This window comes from Phoenix dactylifera, chromosome 2 (assembly GCF_009389715.1).
Source record: "Phoenix dactylifera cultivar Barhee BC4 chromosome 2, palm_55x_up_171113_PBpolish2nd_filt_p, whole genome shotgun sequence".
In the NCBI taxonomy this organism is placed as follows: Eukaryota; Viridiplantae; Streptophyta; class Magnoliopsida; order Arecales; family Arecaceae; genus Phoenix; species Phoenix dactylifera.
In genome coordinates this window covers 18,133,641-18,152,240 of record NC_052393.1, presented here as the reverse complement: position 1 = coordinate 18,152,240, position 18,600 = coordinate 18,133,641, and the positions used below count along the sequence as shown (strand labels likewise).

The following is an 18,600-nucleotide window of genomic DNA, read 5'->3' as shown; positions in this document are numbered from 1 at the left end:
GTGACCTAGATGAAGAGATCTACATGAACCAACCCGAAGGTTTTATTGTCCCAGATCAAGAGAAAAAGGTATGTAGGTTGATTAGATCTCTTTATGGTCTAAAATAAGCCCCCAAACAATGGCCCCTTAAATTTGATGAAATAATCCTAACTAATGGATTTAAAATTTATAACACATATGAATATGTATATTATAAAAGAAGGATAACAAAATCATAATCTTATGTCTATATGTGATAATATCTTAATTTTTGGAACAGACTTAGAAATTATTAATGAAGTAAAACAATTTTTATCTCTAAAATTTGACATGAAAGATTTAGGAGAAACAGACCTAATCCTTAATATTAAAATCATGAGGAATGAAGATAGAATAACTTTGTTCGAAAGCCACTATGTGGAGAAGATTCTTAAAAAGTTTCACTACTCTGATTGTCATCCTGTATCTACTCCCTATAATCCATCTCTTCATCTAAAGAAGAACTTAGGTGATCCGGTCAATCAAAGCTTGTATGCCCAGATCATTGGTTCTTTAGGATTTCTTGTAAATTATACCAGACCTAATATTGCATACTCTGTAAACCGACTGAGTAGATATACTCACAATCCTAATAATGATCATTGAACTGCTCTAGAAAGAATTCTCAGGTACCTTAAAGGTATCATATCTCTGGGATTACACTATTGTGGTTATCCTGCTATTTTGGAAGGCTATAGTGTGCCAACTGGATCAGTGATACAGTTGACACAAAATCCACCACTAGTTTTGTCTTCCTTTTAGGAGGTGCAGTTGTATCATGGAAGTCTACCAAACAAACTGTAGTGGCTAGGAGCACCATGAAATATGAAATGATTGCCCTAGATACCACTAGCATTGAGGCCGAGTGGTTTAGAGATCTACTAATAGATTTGCCTCTTAAGACTTCACCATTACCTTCTATATCTATTCATTGTGACTGCAGATCTGCTATAGATAAATGCAATCAAGAAAATGCAAATGTGAAAATGAATAGGCACTTGAAAGTGTGCCATAAATCATTGAGATACAAATTAAAGAATAACTTGATTACACTAAATTTTGTAAGATCCGAAAGGAATCTAGCTGATCAGTTTACCAAAGGATTGTCTAGAACAGTGGTTCTAGAGTTGTCGACGGGGATGGGGCTAAGCCCATAAGTAAAGTCACCACGGTGGTAACCCAACCTGAAAAAGTTCAATGGGTAGAAACAAGCTAGATAGGTGACTAATGAGGAGCACTATTTATTTTTCTCATCTCTAGGGCAACAGTGCTCATAAAAAGCAAGGGTTAGATTGAGTTTTTACTCTTAATAAATCCGAGACCCATGAGGCAGGGTACCTACTTGCTCATACCCTTTTTTAGAATTCACTTATATGCGTATAGTCGTGAGGCCGCGACTGTGGAAAGTGGGCTGTTCCCTAATAACACACATAAAGAAATACCTGCGCATGGCCGTAAAGCACAAACCCGCTTCGAACATGTTCACGCTATATTATGTGTGTTGTTGATGAAATCTAAGCCATGGACCAAGGTTCAAGGCATAGTTCACCTTGGCTCCACAGAGGTAATCAATTATCACTAAGTGAAGGTTCAAACCGAAAGGTACCTACACCTATTACATAATATAACATACTCGGCACTTTATTTTATTTTTTTTTAAATTTTTTAAATATTTAATTTATGTGGGGGATTGTTGAATTAAATTAAATATTTTAAAATTTTGAAAACTAAATTAGTCAACCGCCAAGTGGCAAGCATCCGTGCACAAGCAAAGAGGCAAACATGGAAAAATTCCCAAAGAAAGCAAACCATGACAAGTGTCATGCATTCAGCGCAAGAGCAAGAATGGAAAGCCCCTCAAAGAAGGAAGGAAGCATGAACGGCCAAGATGCAATAAGCCGAAGAATCAAAGAAGCACAAGAAGACACGTTATCAATCCGCGGGAGGGGAATTTTCTTCTTTTGACATGCCTGAGCCTATATAAAGGGTTTTAGGGATCATTTCAAAGGCAATCAAAATTTTTTCTTCTCCCTATTCCAAGAGTCTAGATAAAAAAGGCTTTAGGGATCATTGAGAAGAAAAGAAATAAAGAAAATTTTTCTTCTCCTCATAATTTTTCTAAGTTTCTTTTGAGCTATCTGTAAGCATGAACGTGCTTTTCTTTCTTCCCTGGAGGCGCACTAATGGGGAAGACGTGGTTTTGTATTGGGTCATCGTATCTCTAGGAGATCTGTGCCAGCAGACCCGTGCGTGGGAGGCATAAACTTTTCTGGGACAGCGTATCAGCGTGCTTCGATCCACAGGCCATCTTCTCTCTCTTTCTTCATTTTATTATTATATTGTCAAGTTAATTATTTGCTAGTTTATTCTTTTTATTTACTGTTTTTGAATATTACAAATATTTAATTTATCAATTATATTTGTGCACCTAGGCTAACAGTCTTGTCCTAAGAGCTCACAACGAAGGTGTTCTCGACATGGACACTGCCCATTATCTTCATCAATTAGAAGCATTCCAGAATATCTTGGATGCACACTGATCTGATAGGATCACTGTTGTTAGAAACTCTTTTCACACATGCGAGCCAAGGTACCATGGATTGATGCTGCATCGACCAAGGGTGGGTACGGATGGCATTAGAACAAAATGGTGTTTTCCAATTACCAGCATTCCAGCACATCTTGGATAGACACTAATATAATTGCTATGTAGAAACTTTTGCCATAAATTTGTATGCATGCATGTTGGTTCTTCCATTGTTTATGTAAGTTGTTGCTGCATATTCCATCATTTGCTCTCTCTCTCTCTCTTCTCTCTCTCTCTCTCTCTCTCTCTCTCTCTCTCTCTCTCTCTCTCTCTCTCTCTCTCTCTATATATATATATATATATATATATATATATATATATATATATATATATATATATAGCTTGCCTTTCTTATTTTTTCATACGTAATTTTCTGATTCTTCTGATTAGCATAAATCTTGATTAGCATATAAAACTACTCATGCATCAGCAATATGCCCTACACATCCGATTCGGTACCAAACATGCACTGAACCGTACCAACCGCCGACTAGTATGGGTTTCGGTCCTGATTCGGTGGTTCTTGTTCTGGAGGTTTGGTCAAATTGCAATTTGATAACACTAGATGTGTGCTGAGATTGCCATCTTCAAGTTCTCCTCGGGCACGTCACTTTTTGTGCCTTTCTGAATTTTGCCTGCATCATATGTTTGGTCATAAATCTCATGTTGATATTTGCTTCCTCTGCATCCATTAAAATTAAGGAGAAACGATGTTTTTCTTTATAATGTATATCGTAAAATATAGATATCTTATTCAGCATCATATCCTCCTTCTGCAACAGATTCTTAGAACTTCTTTTGAAAATAAAATTCGGCATTAACTAATAGGCCACATGCAATTTTTCTGTGACTCAGCATCTTCGCTGCAATCGGCAGACATGAGAAAAAAATGCAGGATCGCTGAAGGTTTTTAGTAGAAATTATCTACTTCAAAATTTGAATTATTGTTGTAGCCTATCTATCTTGCACAAACACAGCTAAGTAAAAAAAACTCTCAACATAAATTGTCTGCGGATATCATTCTTTACAGTATCGTTTACATCCTTTGAAAATAGTGCACAAGCAAATGCATTTTTATCTTGCTATTTGGCACTCCTGCCGTCTTTATTGTTCAGAATAAATTTTCAATTATATATACTATCGCTTCTAAGTTTATCAAATAACACTTTGTTTGATCTTAGCTAATGTCATGCTCCACCCAGATTTGGCTGATGTTCAAATTTGGAAGTCCTGCATGCACGTACATGTTCTTCTCTCAAATACGTGTAGCTAGCGTTAGTATATGACCTTTCTCCTAAATGCACTCCATTAGCAATTAGCGTCTGCCCGTGGCCTTCTCCGAAATGCATTGAACCAGTGTGGGTACGTGTCCGTAGCCTCCCTTCCCTCACGGATGCGTTAAGCTGGTGCTAGGGCATGCAAGCGTGCGGCAGCTCCTTCCTCCCAAATAGGTTCAACCAGCATCAGTGGGTGCATGTATCCTTTTAGAAGCATTCAATTACAGTCGACGTGTGTGTGCGCGTGTGGAATCAATGAATGCTAGTGTGTTTATGTTTGATCTCCTTCCTCCTACATGCATTTAGCTAGCATTACAAGTTTGTGCGTTTGTCCTTCCAATTGGATTCAGCTAGGGCTTGTACGTATATATGACCTTCTCCGTTTAGCATAATTTTGGAAATCACGTAACAACCTGCATTAGCCATAATAATTTTTTTTATTAGCATGATCCTATAACAACTTGTATTATTTTTCTTTATTAGTATGATTTTGTTAGAGTAATTTTAGAAATTACGTAACAACCTGTATTGCCCATAGTATTTTTTTTTATTAGCGTGATCCTATTTCAGCCTATAAAACTTCTTTTCTCTCTCAACTTTTCTCTTAATTTTTTTCTTCTTCTACAAATATTTTAATAGTCAATAAATATGTGCTGGGTTATGCGGCCATTTTCTTTCTTCCAAATGCACTCTTCCTTCCAAATACGTTTCCAAATAGTGCTGCTACATCCATGCATGACCTCCTCCATCCCAAATAAACTTGGTGGATGTTAGTAAATTTGTGTTAGGACCGTAGGTGCTGCCATCTCATTAAAACCCGCATGTGATAGTGAAGGTTTAACTATGGTCTTTAAACCGACCATCCCAATCGCCCCTTCGGCATTCGATTACGACTTGGCTCACACCGGCGTCCGCCGCGGGCCAGCCTTACTGACTTGGCCCACACCGGCCTTGCCGTGGGCCAGCAAGGGAGTTTTTTTTTTTTAATCACTTATCCTGAGAATCGAATCCGTGTCGCTGGCTCTAATGCCACTGTTACGACCGTAGACGCTGTCAACTCATTAAAATTCGTAGGTGATACTGAAAATTTAACCATAATTTTTAAACCGATCATGTCAAGCACCTTCCGACGTTTGATTACGATTCGTAGGTGACACCGCCGCGGACGAGCGTTCTTGATTTGGCCTGCACCAGCCTCCACCAACAGTTTGCCTGGGCGTGCAGCCTCCTCCCTTCCAAATGCATTCAATGGTCTTGGCACGTGCATCAATTTCAGCTGGTGTCTGTATCTGTGGCCTCCTTTTTTTTTTTTTTTTGGGTACAATATGTGTGGCCTCCTTCGAAATGCGTTTAGCTAGCGTTAGTTTGAGCGCGGCTGTATGCCAGTATTTGTGTGCTTTAAATCAGTGTCAGTGTCCATGTGCTCACTTGTCTCCAAAACGCATTCAACTGGTGCTGGTACGCGTACATTGAGGTGGGGTTATTGCGTGGGACCCACATCCTCTCAAATGCATTTCAAGTGATGTTTGCGTGCAGACGCGATCAGCTAACATTAGATTGTGCGTTCAAGCGTGCATCTGTGATCGTTGTGACCTCCATACGCGGGTGCACAGAATGCACGTAGCCTCCCCTGTGTACTTGAGTGTGGGCACTCGTGCGTTTTTTTTTTTTTTTTTTTTAAAAAGGGCTACTCATTCATATAGATCTAATATGAGTACAACCCGCTACGTTGTGGGAAAGAAAAGGCAATAAAGAAAAAGGAGCATTTAAAGCAGACGTCCACAAAAAATCCCCAGAACATCGGGCCATAAAAGAGGCGACCCAGTCTGTGGCCCTATTCGCCTCTCTAAACACATGGTCAGCCTAAAATCCGCTCATCAGCGGAGCCATCCTGCGAGTCTCCCGAATAAGAGGGTGACCATCACCGTACCTGTCCGCTCCCCAGATCCAGTCGATCACCACCGCAGAGTCTCCCTCAAGGTGCACCCGCTCGATGCCAAGTACCTGCCTGGCGTAGGACAAACCCTCTCATGCAACCCGCAACTCCACCCCAACAACTATAAGCCCTGGTGTACGCCGCCCTCCTGTTGCAATCAACCTACCACAGTGATCCCTGATCACATAACCTACCCCTCCAATCACACCATCCAATAACCTGCTGCCGTCGAAGTTTACTTTGAGATAGCCAAGGGGTGGGAGTACCCAAGAGATAAGGGCAAAACGGGGCGCTGAAGCAGCGTGAGGAGTACCCCAGTTGTCCCTAGCCATCCCAAAAGAAAACTCAGTAGCAGCCGCCATAACCTCCCTCGCGTGTCACACCGCTCTGTTCACCACCATCCTCGGAAGCAACCGCCTCCCCTCAAATATGCCTATGTTCCTGTCAAACCAAATATGATAGGACAAGTACGCCCTTAGTATCCCATCCACCGCCAGTCTGGGCCTACACATGGAGTCTCTCAACACCCGCAACAGATCCTACGCCGAGACCACCGCGTCATGTAAGGGGACCGGAGATCTCCGCCATATCTCTCGTACCCTAGGACACTGCAGAAGAACATGCTCGATGGTCTCTACGATATCACCACATGCCTCACAAAACTGAGAGACCCGCATGCCACGCCGGACAAGCATACTAGTAGTCGGGAGACAGCCCCAAGCCACCTTTCAAATGAAGAGTGCCACTCGGGGGTGAATCCGTAACCTCCATATCCAGCGACCTGCTGAACAATGCGTGAAGATCCCTGGCTCGCACCCGCGAACGCCCCGTCGGTGTCCAAAGTAACCTGTCAGACTCTCCTCCAGTGGGGACTGGCAGTGCCAAAATTAACTCCGCCAGCTGCTCACCAAACACCTCCCTAATCATCTCCACCCTCCAATGGCTCCCCTCTGAGTCCAGCAGATCGCTAACCCTGCACCCAGCTAATCTTGTTGAGTCCACCATGGTCGGCAGACGACAAATCGGCCACTCGATCACCCAACTATCCTCCATCACATCTATAGAGCGATCATCGCCAATAGTCCATCTGATCTCCGGAAGCACCGCCATAGCCCTAGCACACATCACTCTCCAGACCGGAGAGTGGAAATGCTCCACTCGCCCCCCAGGCACCAAAGCACCATACTTGGCCCTCATCAGAGAGGACCACATACTCTCGGGCTCAAGAACACATATCTAGCTGCATGCCTCGCCGCTAATACCTCCCGTCTCGCCACCAAAGACTGCACCCCCGAACCCTCAGCACTGACCGGCTGGCATACAACCTCCCAAGCCACCAAATGGATGCCGCCTCTACCACTGCTTCTCCCCCAGATAAAATCTCTGAAAAGCTGCTCAAGGGACCTCAGGAGTACCACCGGGATATCGACGTGGGATAGTAGATAAATAGGGACTGAGGTAAGTACAAAGCGAACAAGAGTGATCCTCCCCATTATAAACAAAGTGTGTATCTTTCAACCCTCTAACCTGCGCCTGATGCTGAGCTCGAGGGACATGCAATCCCTAATCCTCAGTCGTCGGCCGCATAATGGCACCCCCAGATATGTCATCAGGCCTACCTGCTCACCCACTCCCAAGACCTCCATTATAGAAAGCTTCAGCGCCACTCGAGTCTACGGGCTAAAGATAACAGCTGATTTGGCCAAGTTGACCCGCTGACCTGACACAGCACAGTAATCCCGAAGAATCTGACCGATAAATCGGGTCGTCTGCCTAGAGGACCTGGCTAAAAGCAGGCAATCATCAGCGAAGAGCAGATGAGAAATCGCAGCTGCTCCCTCAACCGGTCTGTAAGCCTCCAACTCCTGACTGACCACTGCCTACCGCAAGGATCTAGACAATGCATCCGCACAAATAATAAACAGTAGTGGAGAGAGGGGATAACCCTGGCGCAAGCCCCCAGACGATGCGAAGAAGCGGGATGGCGTACCATTCACTAGAATAGCAAAAGAAGGAGCACTGATATAGCCTATAGCCCACCTGATCCATGTCTCATAAAACCCAAACACCCGCAGAGACTTCTGCACAAAGTCCCACCTCATCCTGTCATAAGCCCTCTCCATGTCCAGCTTGATCCCCATCAAGCTTCTCCTCATCGGAGCTCTACAAGATCAAACATAAACTTCTGAGCAATGAGTATATTGTCAGATATGCTCTGCCTCTCCAAGAAGGACCCCTGCTCCGAGCTAATGAGCCTAGGAAGCACACCCCTCAGCCTGACAGCAAGAATTTTCATCGTCACCTTGTACAAAGTCGTACAGAGGCTGATCGGACGAAAATGACTCGGCTCCGTAGCGTCCTGCCGCTTCAGAATCAGGGTGATGAAAGTTCTCTGCCACTCAGCCGCCATCAATGTTGTGCTGAAGAACTACTGTATAGCCTCCGTCACGTCTCATCCAATTATCATCCAATAACGCTGAAAGAACACAGGTGGGAACCCATCCGGCCCTGGAGCCTTGTCCCCCCCGAGGGACCACACCGCCTCCCTGATCTCCCTCTCCGATACCGGCCTGATCAAAGCTGTAGACTCCTCCTCTATGACCCCCACCCCTGGCGATGGAATATCTGCTACGCTCACTCCAGAGGTCTGCTCTGTCCATCTGCCCCTAAAGAAACTCACCAAAATCCTCTGTATCACATCCGGATCCTCCGACTGCAGCCCATCCTCATCCCTGATAACTCTGATCCTGCTCTGATGCCTCCTAATCACTGTCGCCTGGTGGAAAAAACTGGTGTTTCTGTCCCCCTCCGTGATCCACTGTACCATCGCCTTCTGTCTCCAAAATATCTTCTGCTATCTAAGGAGGGCATCATATAAAGTCAATAGTGATCTAAGCTTCCCTACATCCTCATCCGATAGACCCCCCTCGAGCCTTCTGATCCTGTAAACTGGCAATGGCCACCACTGACTCCTCAATCCTCCTAAAGATATCACCCATCTCCTCTCGATTCCATCTCCTCAACCTCCTCCTCGCCAGCTCCAATCTCCGGGACACCCGATACATGGCATCACCCCTCACTGGAATGCTCCATGCCTCCCTCACCATCTCCCATGAGCGTGGGTAATAGAGCCACAGCTTCTCGAATCTGAAGGGGGTGCACTGGAACAAAAGCATATGTACTCAACAATAAAGGGTTGTAATCGAACGCAATCCTGGGCAGGTGAGTATCACGATGATCCGGAAAGCTCTGGACCCACCCAGCTGTCGCACAAGCTCTGTCAAGTCTGTACCAAACCCTAGCCCGACCCTGCTGATTGTTGCACCATGTGAATCTAGGACCCGAGAATCCCAAGTCAATCAAACCATTTGAGGTCAAAAAGTTCTCAAATTCCTTGACCTTCCTCTCATAAGAGAATGGCTTACCCCCATCTTCTCCTAAGGGTCAACAATACAATTAAAGTTACCAGCCATCAGTAAAGGGTTGCTCTGATCAATCAACTGCGATGCCTCCTCCTGCAACCTTCGTCTCTCCCTAAAATCAGTACTGGCATACACCTCAGCAAAAATCCAAGGATCGCTAGTGCCCTCCGAGATCACCATAATCACCTCTTGGGCACAAACATGAAAAATATCCAGTTTACATGAGTCCTGCCTCCAAGTGACAATTATACCACCCGACAGCCCACGAGACTCCACTGCATAGAATCCCCATGACCTAGGGATCGCTCTCCTAGCCTTCTGAAGGCCCCTGCCCGACAAACGGGTCTCAAACAAAATGCAAATATCCGGCTTGTGCTGTTGCACAAACCTTCGAAAAGCCAGGGCAAAGGAAGACTTCCCCGCGCCACGGCAATTCCATAGGAGAACCTTCATTGATCACCCATGGGGGTATCACAACCCACCACCCCGGGGTTGCAATCATGAAAAACCACTTCATCCATAGCACCTCCAGTAGCCAAGACACCTGGGCTCACCCTCTTCGCTGCAGCCTTCAATTGGGACAAGATACGAAGATGATCACCACCACCCTCCGACTGTGCCAATTGGCCCGAGGCTTCCCCTTGTTATCTTGCTTCAGTAATCGAAACCCCTAACTGCCCATTAACAGGCTCCACCCTACTACCACAGCCATCCCCACTACGCCCGGGATCCTCCCCTGCAACCGGTTCCAACAAAGGAGGCATAGAAATCAACTGTGCCAACTGGCACGGTTCCAATACCTTCGCTACCGGTGGGAAGCCGAGAGACACAGCTGCACCACTGCTCAACCGGGGAGCACCGGACGTCTCCACCCCCACCGAACCCTCCACTTCCTTCTTTCTGGTCGGTCGTGCCGTCGAAGCCTCCCCCAGATCCGAGAACAGCGCCGCCACAGAGAGAGATCTGGCCAACATCTACCCTGTTGCCCCCACTGTCTTGCGCCGAGAGGGCCTGCCGCCTCCTCTGGACTCCCGCTCCGCCCTAGGGGGTCGGTTGCACGCCACCGAGTGGGGCGGTGCTTCTCCGGCGAAGGCTGCCTCCCAGCCGCTCCTTCCTCATTGGACCAAACCCCCCCCCCCCCCAAGCAGAGGTCGGGCGCGACTGGCCCTTGGGTCTGGCCGGGCTTCTACTGCGCTTCAACGGACTCCGACCCAACCCACCAATGCGGTCAGTGGAGTCGGGTCTAACCCCATCCTGAACTAGGCCGGATCCCGTTTCGCCCGCACCCTTGTCTGTAACCCGGGTCGACTCTGGATCGGTCCCGCCCGAACCCGGCCTTAGGCTCGACTCAACCCCCGCGCCAACCTCCTAGGTGAGATGACTCGGTCCGGCCGTGTTCATGCCACCGCTAGCTTCCGAGACGTCCTTCTCCAGTGTCCTTCGACGAGCTACCTTGGTGGGCTTTTGCCACCCATTGAGGTCGATCGGAGAGGCCTCCGCTTCCGCCCTATTCTCGACAGGTTTCATGCCGGAACGGGGAGAAGTGGGCATCGAGCTCGGCCTTGCCCCTAACTCGGTTGTCGCCTTCCTCCGAGCCGGCACCTTCGCCGCCCGTGGGATCCGAGAGTGACTCGTGACCATCCACGGACCGAACGTCGGCAACGCCTCCGATTCATCATTTCCCCTATTCACCTGGCTCGTCGCCACCGGGGGTTCCATCCCTGATGCTTCCTTTCCTTTTCCCCCAATCTCCCCTTTTTCCACCGCCTCGACCTCCAGCAAGGAGAAAACACACTCCGTCACCGCATGCCCAATCCTACCGCACCTGGAGCAGGGAGCCGGCAGGTTTTCATAGATGAAGCCCTGCCAGAAAACCTCCACTACCCCCTTCGATGTACCCCTCACAAGAGTACCCGGCTTGAGTGGGGCTAAGCAGTCCAGCGCAATCTTCACCCTGGCGAAACCACACCGCCTCCCCTGCTCTGTAACTCCATCCAACGCCAGAGGGGTACCGGCACTGGCTGTTATACGCAGGATGGTCGGCTTCTTCCAATAATCCAAAGGCAACCGCGGCAGGCGAAGCCAGACGACCACCCGGCTGACACCCTCATCATCAGGGATGAAATTAGGGCGCCACCGATCCATTGCAAGGAGCTGACCGGCCACCATCCACGGACCATTCACCATTGCAGCCTTCCGATCATCCTCGTTCGCAAACCGGACGGCGAAGAAACCATCCATTAACACAAAACACTCCACATTATATCCCAAGCGCCCAACTCTTTTGATCTCCCTCGCCACCCAGTCCGTCGGGACGTACCTCCCTAGACTTCTCCCTATGATCGTAGTGTTCCGCCACTCCGAACGATTCCCCTCCAGCTCCTCCTCCGGGACATCCACCACCTCAGAGAAACTCCTCTGCAGCATCTCCAGCTCCCGAGGGGAGGATCGGTAACACGACCAGTTTTGTCTCCACGGCTCTCCCTTCGCCACCTTTGCCCATGGCCCTTCACCTCGCCCCCGGGAGCCAAGACTCTAGGTCCCTCGGCTCTCCCCGTCTCCGGCACAGTCGAACCGCCCCCAATGTCGGTCATCCCCACTCACCCTCACCTATTCCACGAAATACCTCAGAGACCTCCCAAGGAGCGCGAACTTTGACGCACGCGCTCTCTCTATCTCTCTCTCACTCGTGCGCACTTGCAAAGGCCTCCCTCCCAAATGCATCCAAGAGGTGTTAAATGTCATGCACACACAGGAGCGCTGCCAGCATGCGTGTGGCCTCCCTCCCATATGCATAATTAATGTTAGTACGTGCGCGTGCATTAAATAGGTACAAGTATGCGCAAGTGTGGCTTTCCCCTCAACAGCATTCAACTGGTGTTGAGTGCATGACCTCCTTCCCAGCATTCAACTGGTGTTGAGTGCATGCCCTCCTTCCCAGCATTCAATTGGTGCTAGCACGCGTATTCCAAAAGAACCAGAAAAGGCATTCTTCACCAAACAGACGAAATGAGAATTTGGCCAATCGTATATTCAACTATATAGCTATACCAACATAGAGTATTTTTATCATTTAAACCATGTCATTAAGCACCAAAAAGCATAGAAATAATCGCATGGAGAAAAGAGCAACAAAGAGAACAATAAGCGTTCCCCGAAACAATAAGCTGCATGCAACATTTAAACTGGTCAGAGGGATTTAAACCAAAGTAACGAAAATAAAGTTATGATATTCACCATCCAGAATTGAAACTACAGCATTAGAACTGCACCATATCGCAAGCAAGCAGACATCCTTAACAAAGGCAAGTGCTATTGTAATAATACATGTAAAATTACACAAACATAAGTACATATGCACATGTTTATGTATTGATTGCTCGGATTTAACTTCTAGACAATCATTGGCGACAGAAAAAAGAGGAGAAATACAATACACCGGTGCATTTCTCCATCTTCAATGATAAATCAAAGCTCTTGGAAGAGAGGGCCTTGGAATGCTATCACAACTTGTGCCGTACTCCATCTTTTATGGTTAACAAAAGTATACATCTCAAGCAGGAAACGTCACAATTATGCATTTCTACACTTGGTGTGACCACACAAAGGTCTAATTATGTTCCTCAACAAACAAGCCAGACATTCTCTTCATCCAGTATAACTGAGTTCAAGGGCTTGAGGCCTATTGTAGATGGTGGAATATATAGACAGGGGACTGCATATGATTACAGTTTCAGTGTTACAACTAACTATTTGGGAACTAAACCAAATGAGGTGAAGGTAAGAAACAGCACCAATTATTGGTTGCACCAATAACAATAGGTGCCAAATTCTTCAAAAAGGTAGATCTAATGCATTGATGGCATTGCTGAGATTGAAAACTCTGATTTGAAAAGGTAGGCAGGATGCCTAAAAGGAGCCACTTCTCAAGGAAAACTTATGGGTTAGATGATGCTGTCAAGACCACAATGTGATTTATTAACAAAGTATACATTAATTAAACCACCTTTTAAATTTTGTCTCTTAACTATGAATGAACCTTTAAAAATTAAACTCCACTATATGCCGCTCTGAATTTACAAAAAGAAAAAAAAATGCAGAATACATACACATGAACAGTGTACAACCTCACCTAGACTTCCCATCTCTGTTAAGGTTCTCCCAGCTGATCTCCTGTGCACATTCTCCGCAGATGGTGCTGCAGCCGGATTTAGTGCCTTGGCTTCTCAATGTTAGCAAATGAGCCAGGTTGGTACACTTTCTTTGGTTAACGGAGCGGCTTCTTGAGCTGCCCTTTGTTTGTTGAGGAACACTGCTCTCTGGAAGAGCATCATCTGCAACTAGTTTTTTCTTGACAGGATCATCTGCAACTAGTTTTCTCTCAGAATCATCAAAAACTGTCCTGTGTACCTCTTCCCACTCCAATGATCTTTGATAAGTCTGCCAGGCTATGTCTTGCTCCTCTTTTGATAGCCTCTCTGCTTCATTCTCTTGTAAAAGGGTCTCATGTTCATGGTAGTTTGCAATCCAGCTGCAGAGAACCCAATAAAATTCACATTCCAGTCCTGAATATACCTTCTAAATTTATAATATCAACGAAAATATATAATGAATGGTATTTTCAAGTTCAGATTCAAAAATTAAAAAAAATAGGAGTTAATAATGTAATTCCAAAAGTTCTAAATGGTAACAGAGCCTCAAAGAAAAACATTGAAGAATTGAAACGCGTGGCAAGAATACACATGTGAGAAAAGCAACAAAGCCAAAAGTAAAGAAAATAGAGTCAGTTCATAAAACATAATTATGGGAAAAGGTTAGAAAAATTTACCGAGGATAATGTCTACTAAAGATGCTTTCCATGATCTTGTCAGTACAGCTAGCTCCATGACAAAGAGGCAAGGATTTCTGTCCCCATGAACATCCAATTTCACCACTTGTATCCTTATTGGGTAAAACTTGATTTTCTTGTTTCTGTTCAAGCATGTCAGAATTTTCATCTTCGCCAAAGTCAAAAAGGTGCAATATCTCTTCCTTGGACATGGTTCTATGTATTTGTTGTCTATCCACCACCCTTGCAGCAAGCCCTTCCTTTGTCACCTGTTCATACCAGCCTAGCTCTGTAATAGTTGCTACAACTTACAAAGATAACCCTCATCCTTCCTACACTTTCATACAACCTCATGATGATTTAGTTTACACTTCACAGATTAACGACCAGCATATGATAATAATGAAACATCAGTCATTTGGCATGTATTTGCATTCAACTTTACCTGCCGTTTATATATCTTTTCTTCCATGGTTCCATGTGCCATTAAACGGTAAGCATAGACAGGTTTGTTTTGCCCATATCTGCAAGAAGGTGATACAAATATAAGAAGGATGAAATCTTGACATATCAGGTTGACTTCAAGAAAAGGAACTAAATTCTAGATTGTATTCATGCCTCCAAACCCGATATATAGCCTGAAGGTCATAGGTTGGATTCCATGAACCATCAACAACAATAACACGGTTAGCAGCATGAAGGTTGATGCCCAGCGATCCAGCCCGCGTTGATATCAGCGTACATTTCACCCTTGTATTCGTGGGCTCATTAAATCTCTCCACAAGCTTCTGCCTTTCGGAACACTGTGTGCTTCCATCTAGCCTGTTCAATGCATTAACAGGTCAAGTCATTCTTATGTCTCTGTAGAGATGGTAATGCACTAAAGAAGATTCATTGTATTTTTTTCGTTATGGCACTTGATCATCAAATTTGCTCAGAAAGAAAACTTAATTTAGAAACATGATTAGCCCAAAAACACATCATCCAATAAACTGATGAGATCAGGATTTGCCCAACATTTTCTTTTCATCACCTACAAAGATCTATTTGTGCAAGGCACGTACATGAAACAGCTGATCATTATTATTAGCAATATCAAAAACAACCACCTAACTAGTTGCTTAACTGTTATGCAGTTATAACATTTAATGATAAAGCAAACATTCAGTTTGTTTAGCCACTAAAAACTGCTTCAGTTCTTAAATTTCTAGCTAATCTGCTTAATTATTTGAAATCATTTTCTAGCAATTGATTTGAAAACTTATTGCATCCAAGGCATAGTAATTTTTAGGGAAATACCTTTGCCCCCCTTGACTTTCTACATGCTTCACTTACAACCCCTCCACTTCAAAAGTTTCCAATTAAATCCCTAATGTTACATTTCGTTGTAATGTGATCCTTCTGTAGGCTAAGGCCATACATAAAATAATTTAGAGAAAAGACTTGCAACATTGAAAAATTAAGAAAATTATGTAAAATTAAGTTAAAAGGGTTTTCCAAGAATTACTCTTTGGAGATGACAAAAAAATGCTCTATGACTCCAACAACATAAGAAAATGTCTTGCCGGAAATGAAATATATGGCCATATAAAAACACCATAACAATCAAATGAATGTCAATCACCATATAACCAAAACCAAAATACTTGGAGGGTTTCCTAAGAAGGAAACTCTAAGACATTTAGAAATAAATCTTACTTAATAGTCAACATGGATTAAGTAAATGACAAACCACACAAAGCCACCAGTTCCAAAATTAGCCATAACCTATCATTTGCTCTACGATGAGCACATCAAATCAGTTCTAGAGAGGATGCCTAATTGATACAATCAATAAGAAACTGATCTCAAGTCGAAGGTAAAATAAGATAAAAATTAAAGTAGCACACAACCTGAGCCTTCATAGTGAAAAATCAAGAGAAAATATGAGCATGAGTCAAAATCTTTACAGAAAAAATTGTCATATTTCATTTTCAGGCAAACTGGCAAATTGTGTCATGTCAGGAGCTACTAAAGTGAAAAGTTTCAAAGTATACCATATCAACAAATGAATAGATAGTGCAATTAAAATGGAATGAAATAAGAATGATGAATATCGTTACAACATGACTATCACATATTATTGACTAATGAAGCAATAATGCTAGCAGTTCATATAAAGTTACTGCCCAGTTGATATCCCAGAAAAGTAAGAATAACACTTTACTTTTTCACTAAAAAGATCTAGAGTCTAGACATACCTATACCAATCCTTGCCTTGCTTCCAGTACTTGCCTTCTCTTCCTTTCCTTGGTAATTTTGATAGAAACAACTCTATCAAATCTAGAGTTGTCAAGCTTTGGCTAAAAACTAATGCCTTATCACCAAACTCAGAACTCATGGAGAGGATATCAAGTAGTAAAACCATTTTACCACTGTAATCAACTTCCCTGTATATCTTTTCGTCTAGAAGATGCTCCCACCAGTCACTTTCCTAAAATAACATAAAAGTGCCTTAAGCAAAAGAATTAAGAAAAATGAATAGCTTATAGCACAATATATTTTATACAAAAACTCACTGATCAATTAAGATCCTGCTTGTGATTTTGAGTTTCAGCCTGCAACTCTAAAACTGGAACTGAAACTTTTTGGTTTCATGCTAGTCCTCTTATCATTTCTTTTAATTCCGAAAAGCATTTTTTCAAGACTAAGGTTCAACATTGAAAGGTTTGTGGATATCTGGAAGCATGTCATATTATCCACCAAACAAATTTAGAGAACCTTTTGTCATAGGCTTGGTTATCCCAGCATGATAAAATTTAGATATTAAGTTAATTTGTCATCAAACAGTAAAGGACTGTAATAGGTCAAAAACTTATCCCAAGCCTCTCAAACCAGTCAGTCTGTTTCTGCTGAACAGATGATGCAAGCTGGTTTTAATAGGTAGGCCAGATAGAATACAAATGGCAAAAGACTAATATGCTCATCTTTAATCTATTTTCTTTTATGACACAAAGGGCATTATGATCATTTAATGGGATTAATCTTCAAAGCTACGAAGACTCTTCTCATTGTGAAGCCTCAGTCCAAACAAAGACAAGTGGACTAAGGTGAGCGACAAAGGAAGACAGGCCCCAGCTAACCTGAGGCTGTCTTCCCTTCATCAGCTCAGCCCTCCTCTTCCCTCCATCACATATCATTTCCTTTACCCAGTCAACTGCTAACTCTTATCCATCACTGATCTCTAAATTTTTATTTTTCTATGGTTCTGCTAGTGTTGGACCATCTGGGATAATTGTAATCTCAAAAATCTCAATTCTTTAGAGCAGATTTTTTTAAAATACTCATTTTGGTTTCATTTCCCCTCTTCTTCTTAAGTCACTAGTCAGAAGAATATAGAGATGTGTGTTTAATAAGAGAACATTTTCTGAGGGAGGAGAGAGAGTCTTTAGTCAAGATTCCTCATATTTTCCGAACATTCTCATTTTATCTTTAATTGGTCCATCTTTTTGAACATATTAATGGTCAATGGTTCAACAGGTTGATCTGTTTGTTCGGGTCCGATGACATTGATTAGAATGATATATGTAGAGGTCCAAAATGGTATAATATAATCCAAAATGATATCTACTTTGATCCTTCACTTGTTTATCATTAGTTATCATTTTCTTTTATTTCCACCAAACAGTAGCCCGAACTACTGAAACTACCAAAAACTAAACCGGCTTGACTAGTCTGAAACAAAATAAAAACTTAGAAAGGAGAAAAAATTGCAGCAGTACCTCATGATAAAAAATAGTATCACTTTTCTTATTCAACGAATCATTCTTCATCCTCTGCTTCTCTGCACATACCAATAAACATTTTTACATTTTAGTCTCTAGTTAAAACAGAACAACCCTTCACATATGAAAATACAGAAACAGTAAGAAAAATTAGAAAAAAGTCCACCCAACACGGAAAAAATATTAATAGTAGAAAGTATAAATAAAAGTCTATTAAGGGCTCTTTTCAACATCATAAGGATGGAAAATATCCTCATCTCACTTAGAAGTGTCACGTCTTAGTATTAATGGCAACAATACAGAAGAAGTGCACAAAAAAACAGTTTCCTTACATTATCAAAATAGCTTACAAGCTCATCCGTTTAGACAAGTGCTATGTCCCACGTAGGCACTTTGGCAGCTTGCTACCGAGGCTTCTGTTGCCTTTATAGATCTCAACTAGAAGATTGCCTACTATCATGGATTCATAGTCCAAAAGCTTAAGCTCTTAAAAGGAGGACCGGCCCAGGCTAATAAACCCATGTAGAGCCCCTTTTATTAGTCAATATGGGACTATGACAATCTCCACTACCCCAGCTTGTGACACCCTCGTTATGGTTGGTTCCTACTCAAGAGAGGAGGGCCCACCCATGGCCTAGGTCCTACTCAACCCTACTGAGCCCTCCTTGACCCTGCTATCCCTTAGTGAGGGGCCTGCATGACTAATAAAGGTTGTGGCACACGATGGGGCTGACTTTGATAACACTTATCATGAACTTATTGCCTGGA

At 43.6% G+C, this 18,600-nt stretch overlaps 2 protein-coding genes across 7 annotated transcripts in view; both read right to left on the bottom strand.

Moving 5' to 3' along the window:
* Nucleotides 1-10,608: 10,608 nt before the first annotated feature.
* On the bottom strand, nucleotides 10,609-11,667 carry LOC103720159. Its single transcript, XM_008809746.2, has one exon. The coding sequence runs from the start codon at nucleotides 11,665-11,667 to the stop codon at nucleotides 10,609-10,611; it is 1,059 nt and encodes a 352-aa protein (XP_008807968.2).
* Nucleotides 11,668-13,163: 1,496 nt separating this feature from the next.
* LOC103720147 (protein CHROMATIN REMODELING 20) overlaps nucleotides 13,164-18,600 on the bottom strand; it is a 50,745-nt gene continuing 45,308 nt past the window's right edge. For 5 of the 6 annotated variants that reach the window (XM_008809723.4, XM_008809725.4, XM_008809724.4 and 2 more), the window contains 6 exons: nucleotides 17,830-17,891; nucleotides 16,309-16,541; nucleotides 14,687-14,890; nucleotides 14,514-14,592; nucleotides 14,069-14,337; nucleotides 13,164-13,771 (listed from right to left, as the gene is read on the bottom strand). In XM_008809723.4, the coding sequence (XP_008807945.1) occupies nucleotides 13,369-13,771; nucleotides 14,069-14,337; nucleotides 14,514-14,592; nucleotides 14,687-14,890; nucleotides 16,309-16,541; nucleotides 17,830-17,891 (1,250 nt within the window). In that variant the 3' untranslated portion in view covers nucleotides 13,164-13,368. The remainder of the gene's footprint in view (nucleotides 13,772-14,068; nucleotides 14,338-14,513; nucleotides 14,593-14,686; nucleotides 14,891-16,308; nucleotides 16,542-17,829; nucleotides 17,892-18,600) is intronic. The other variant, XR_005510659.1, reaches the window with a different exon arrangement.

What these genes read in the sequence shown, in the direction of transcription:
- LOC103720159 (XM_008809746.2), bottom strand. Translation starts at nt 11,667, where the DNA reads ATGCTGCAGAGGAGTTTCTCTGAGGTGGTGGATGTCCCGGAGGAGGAG.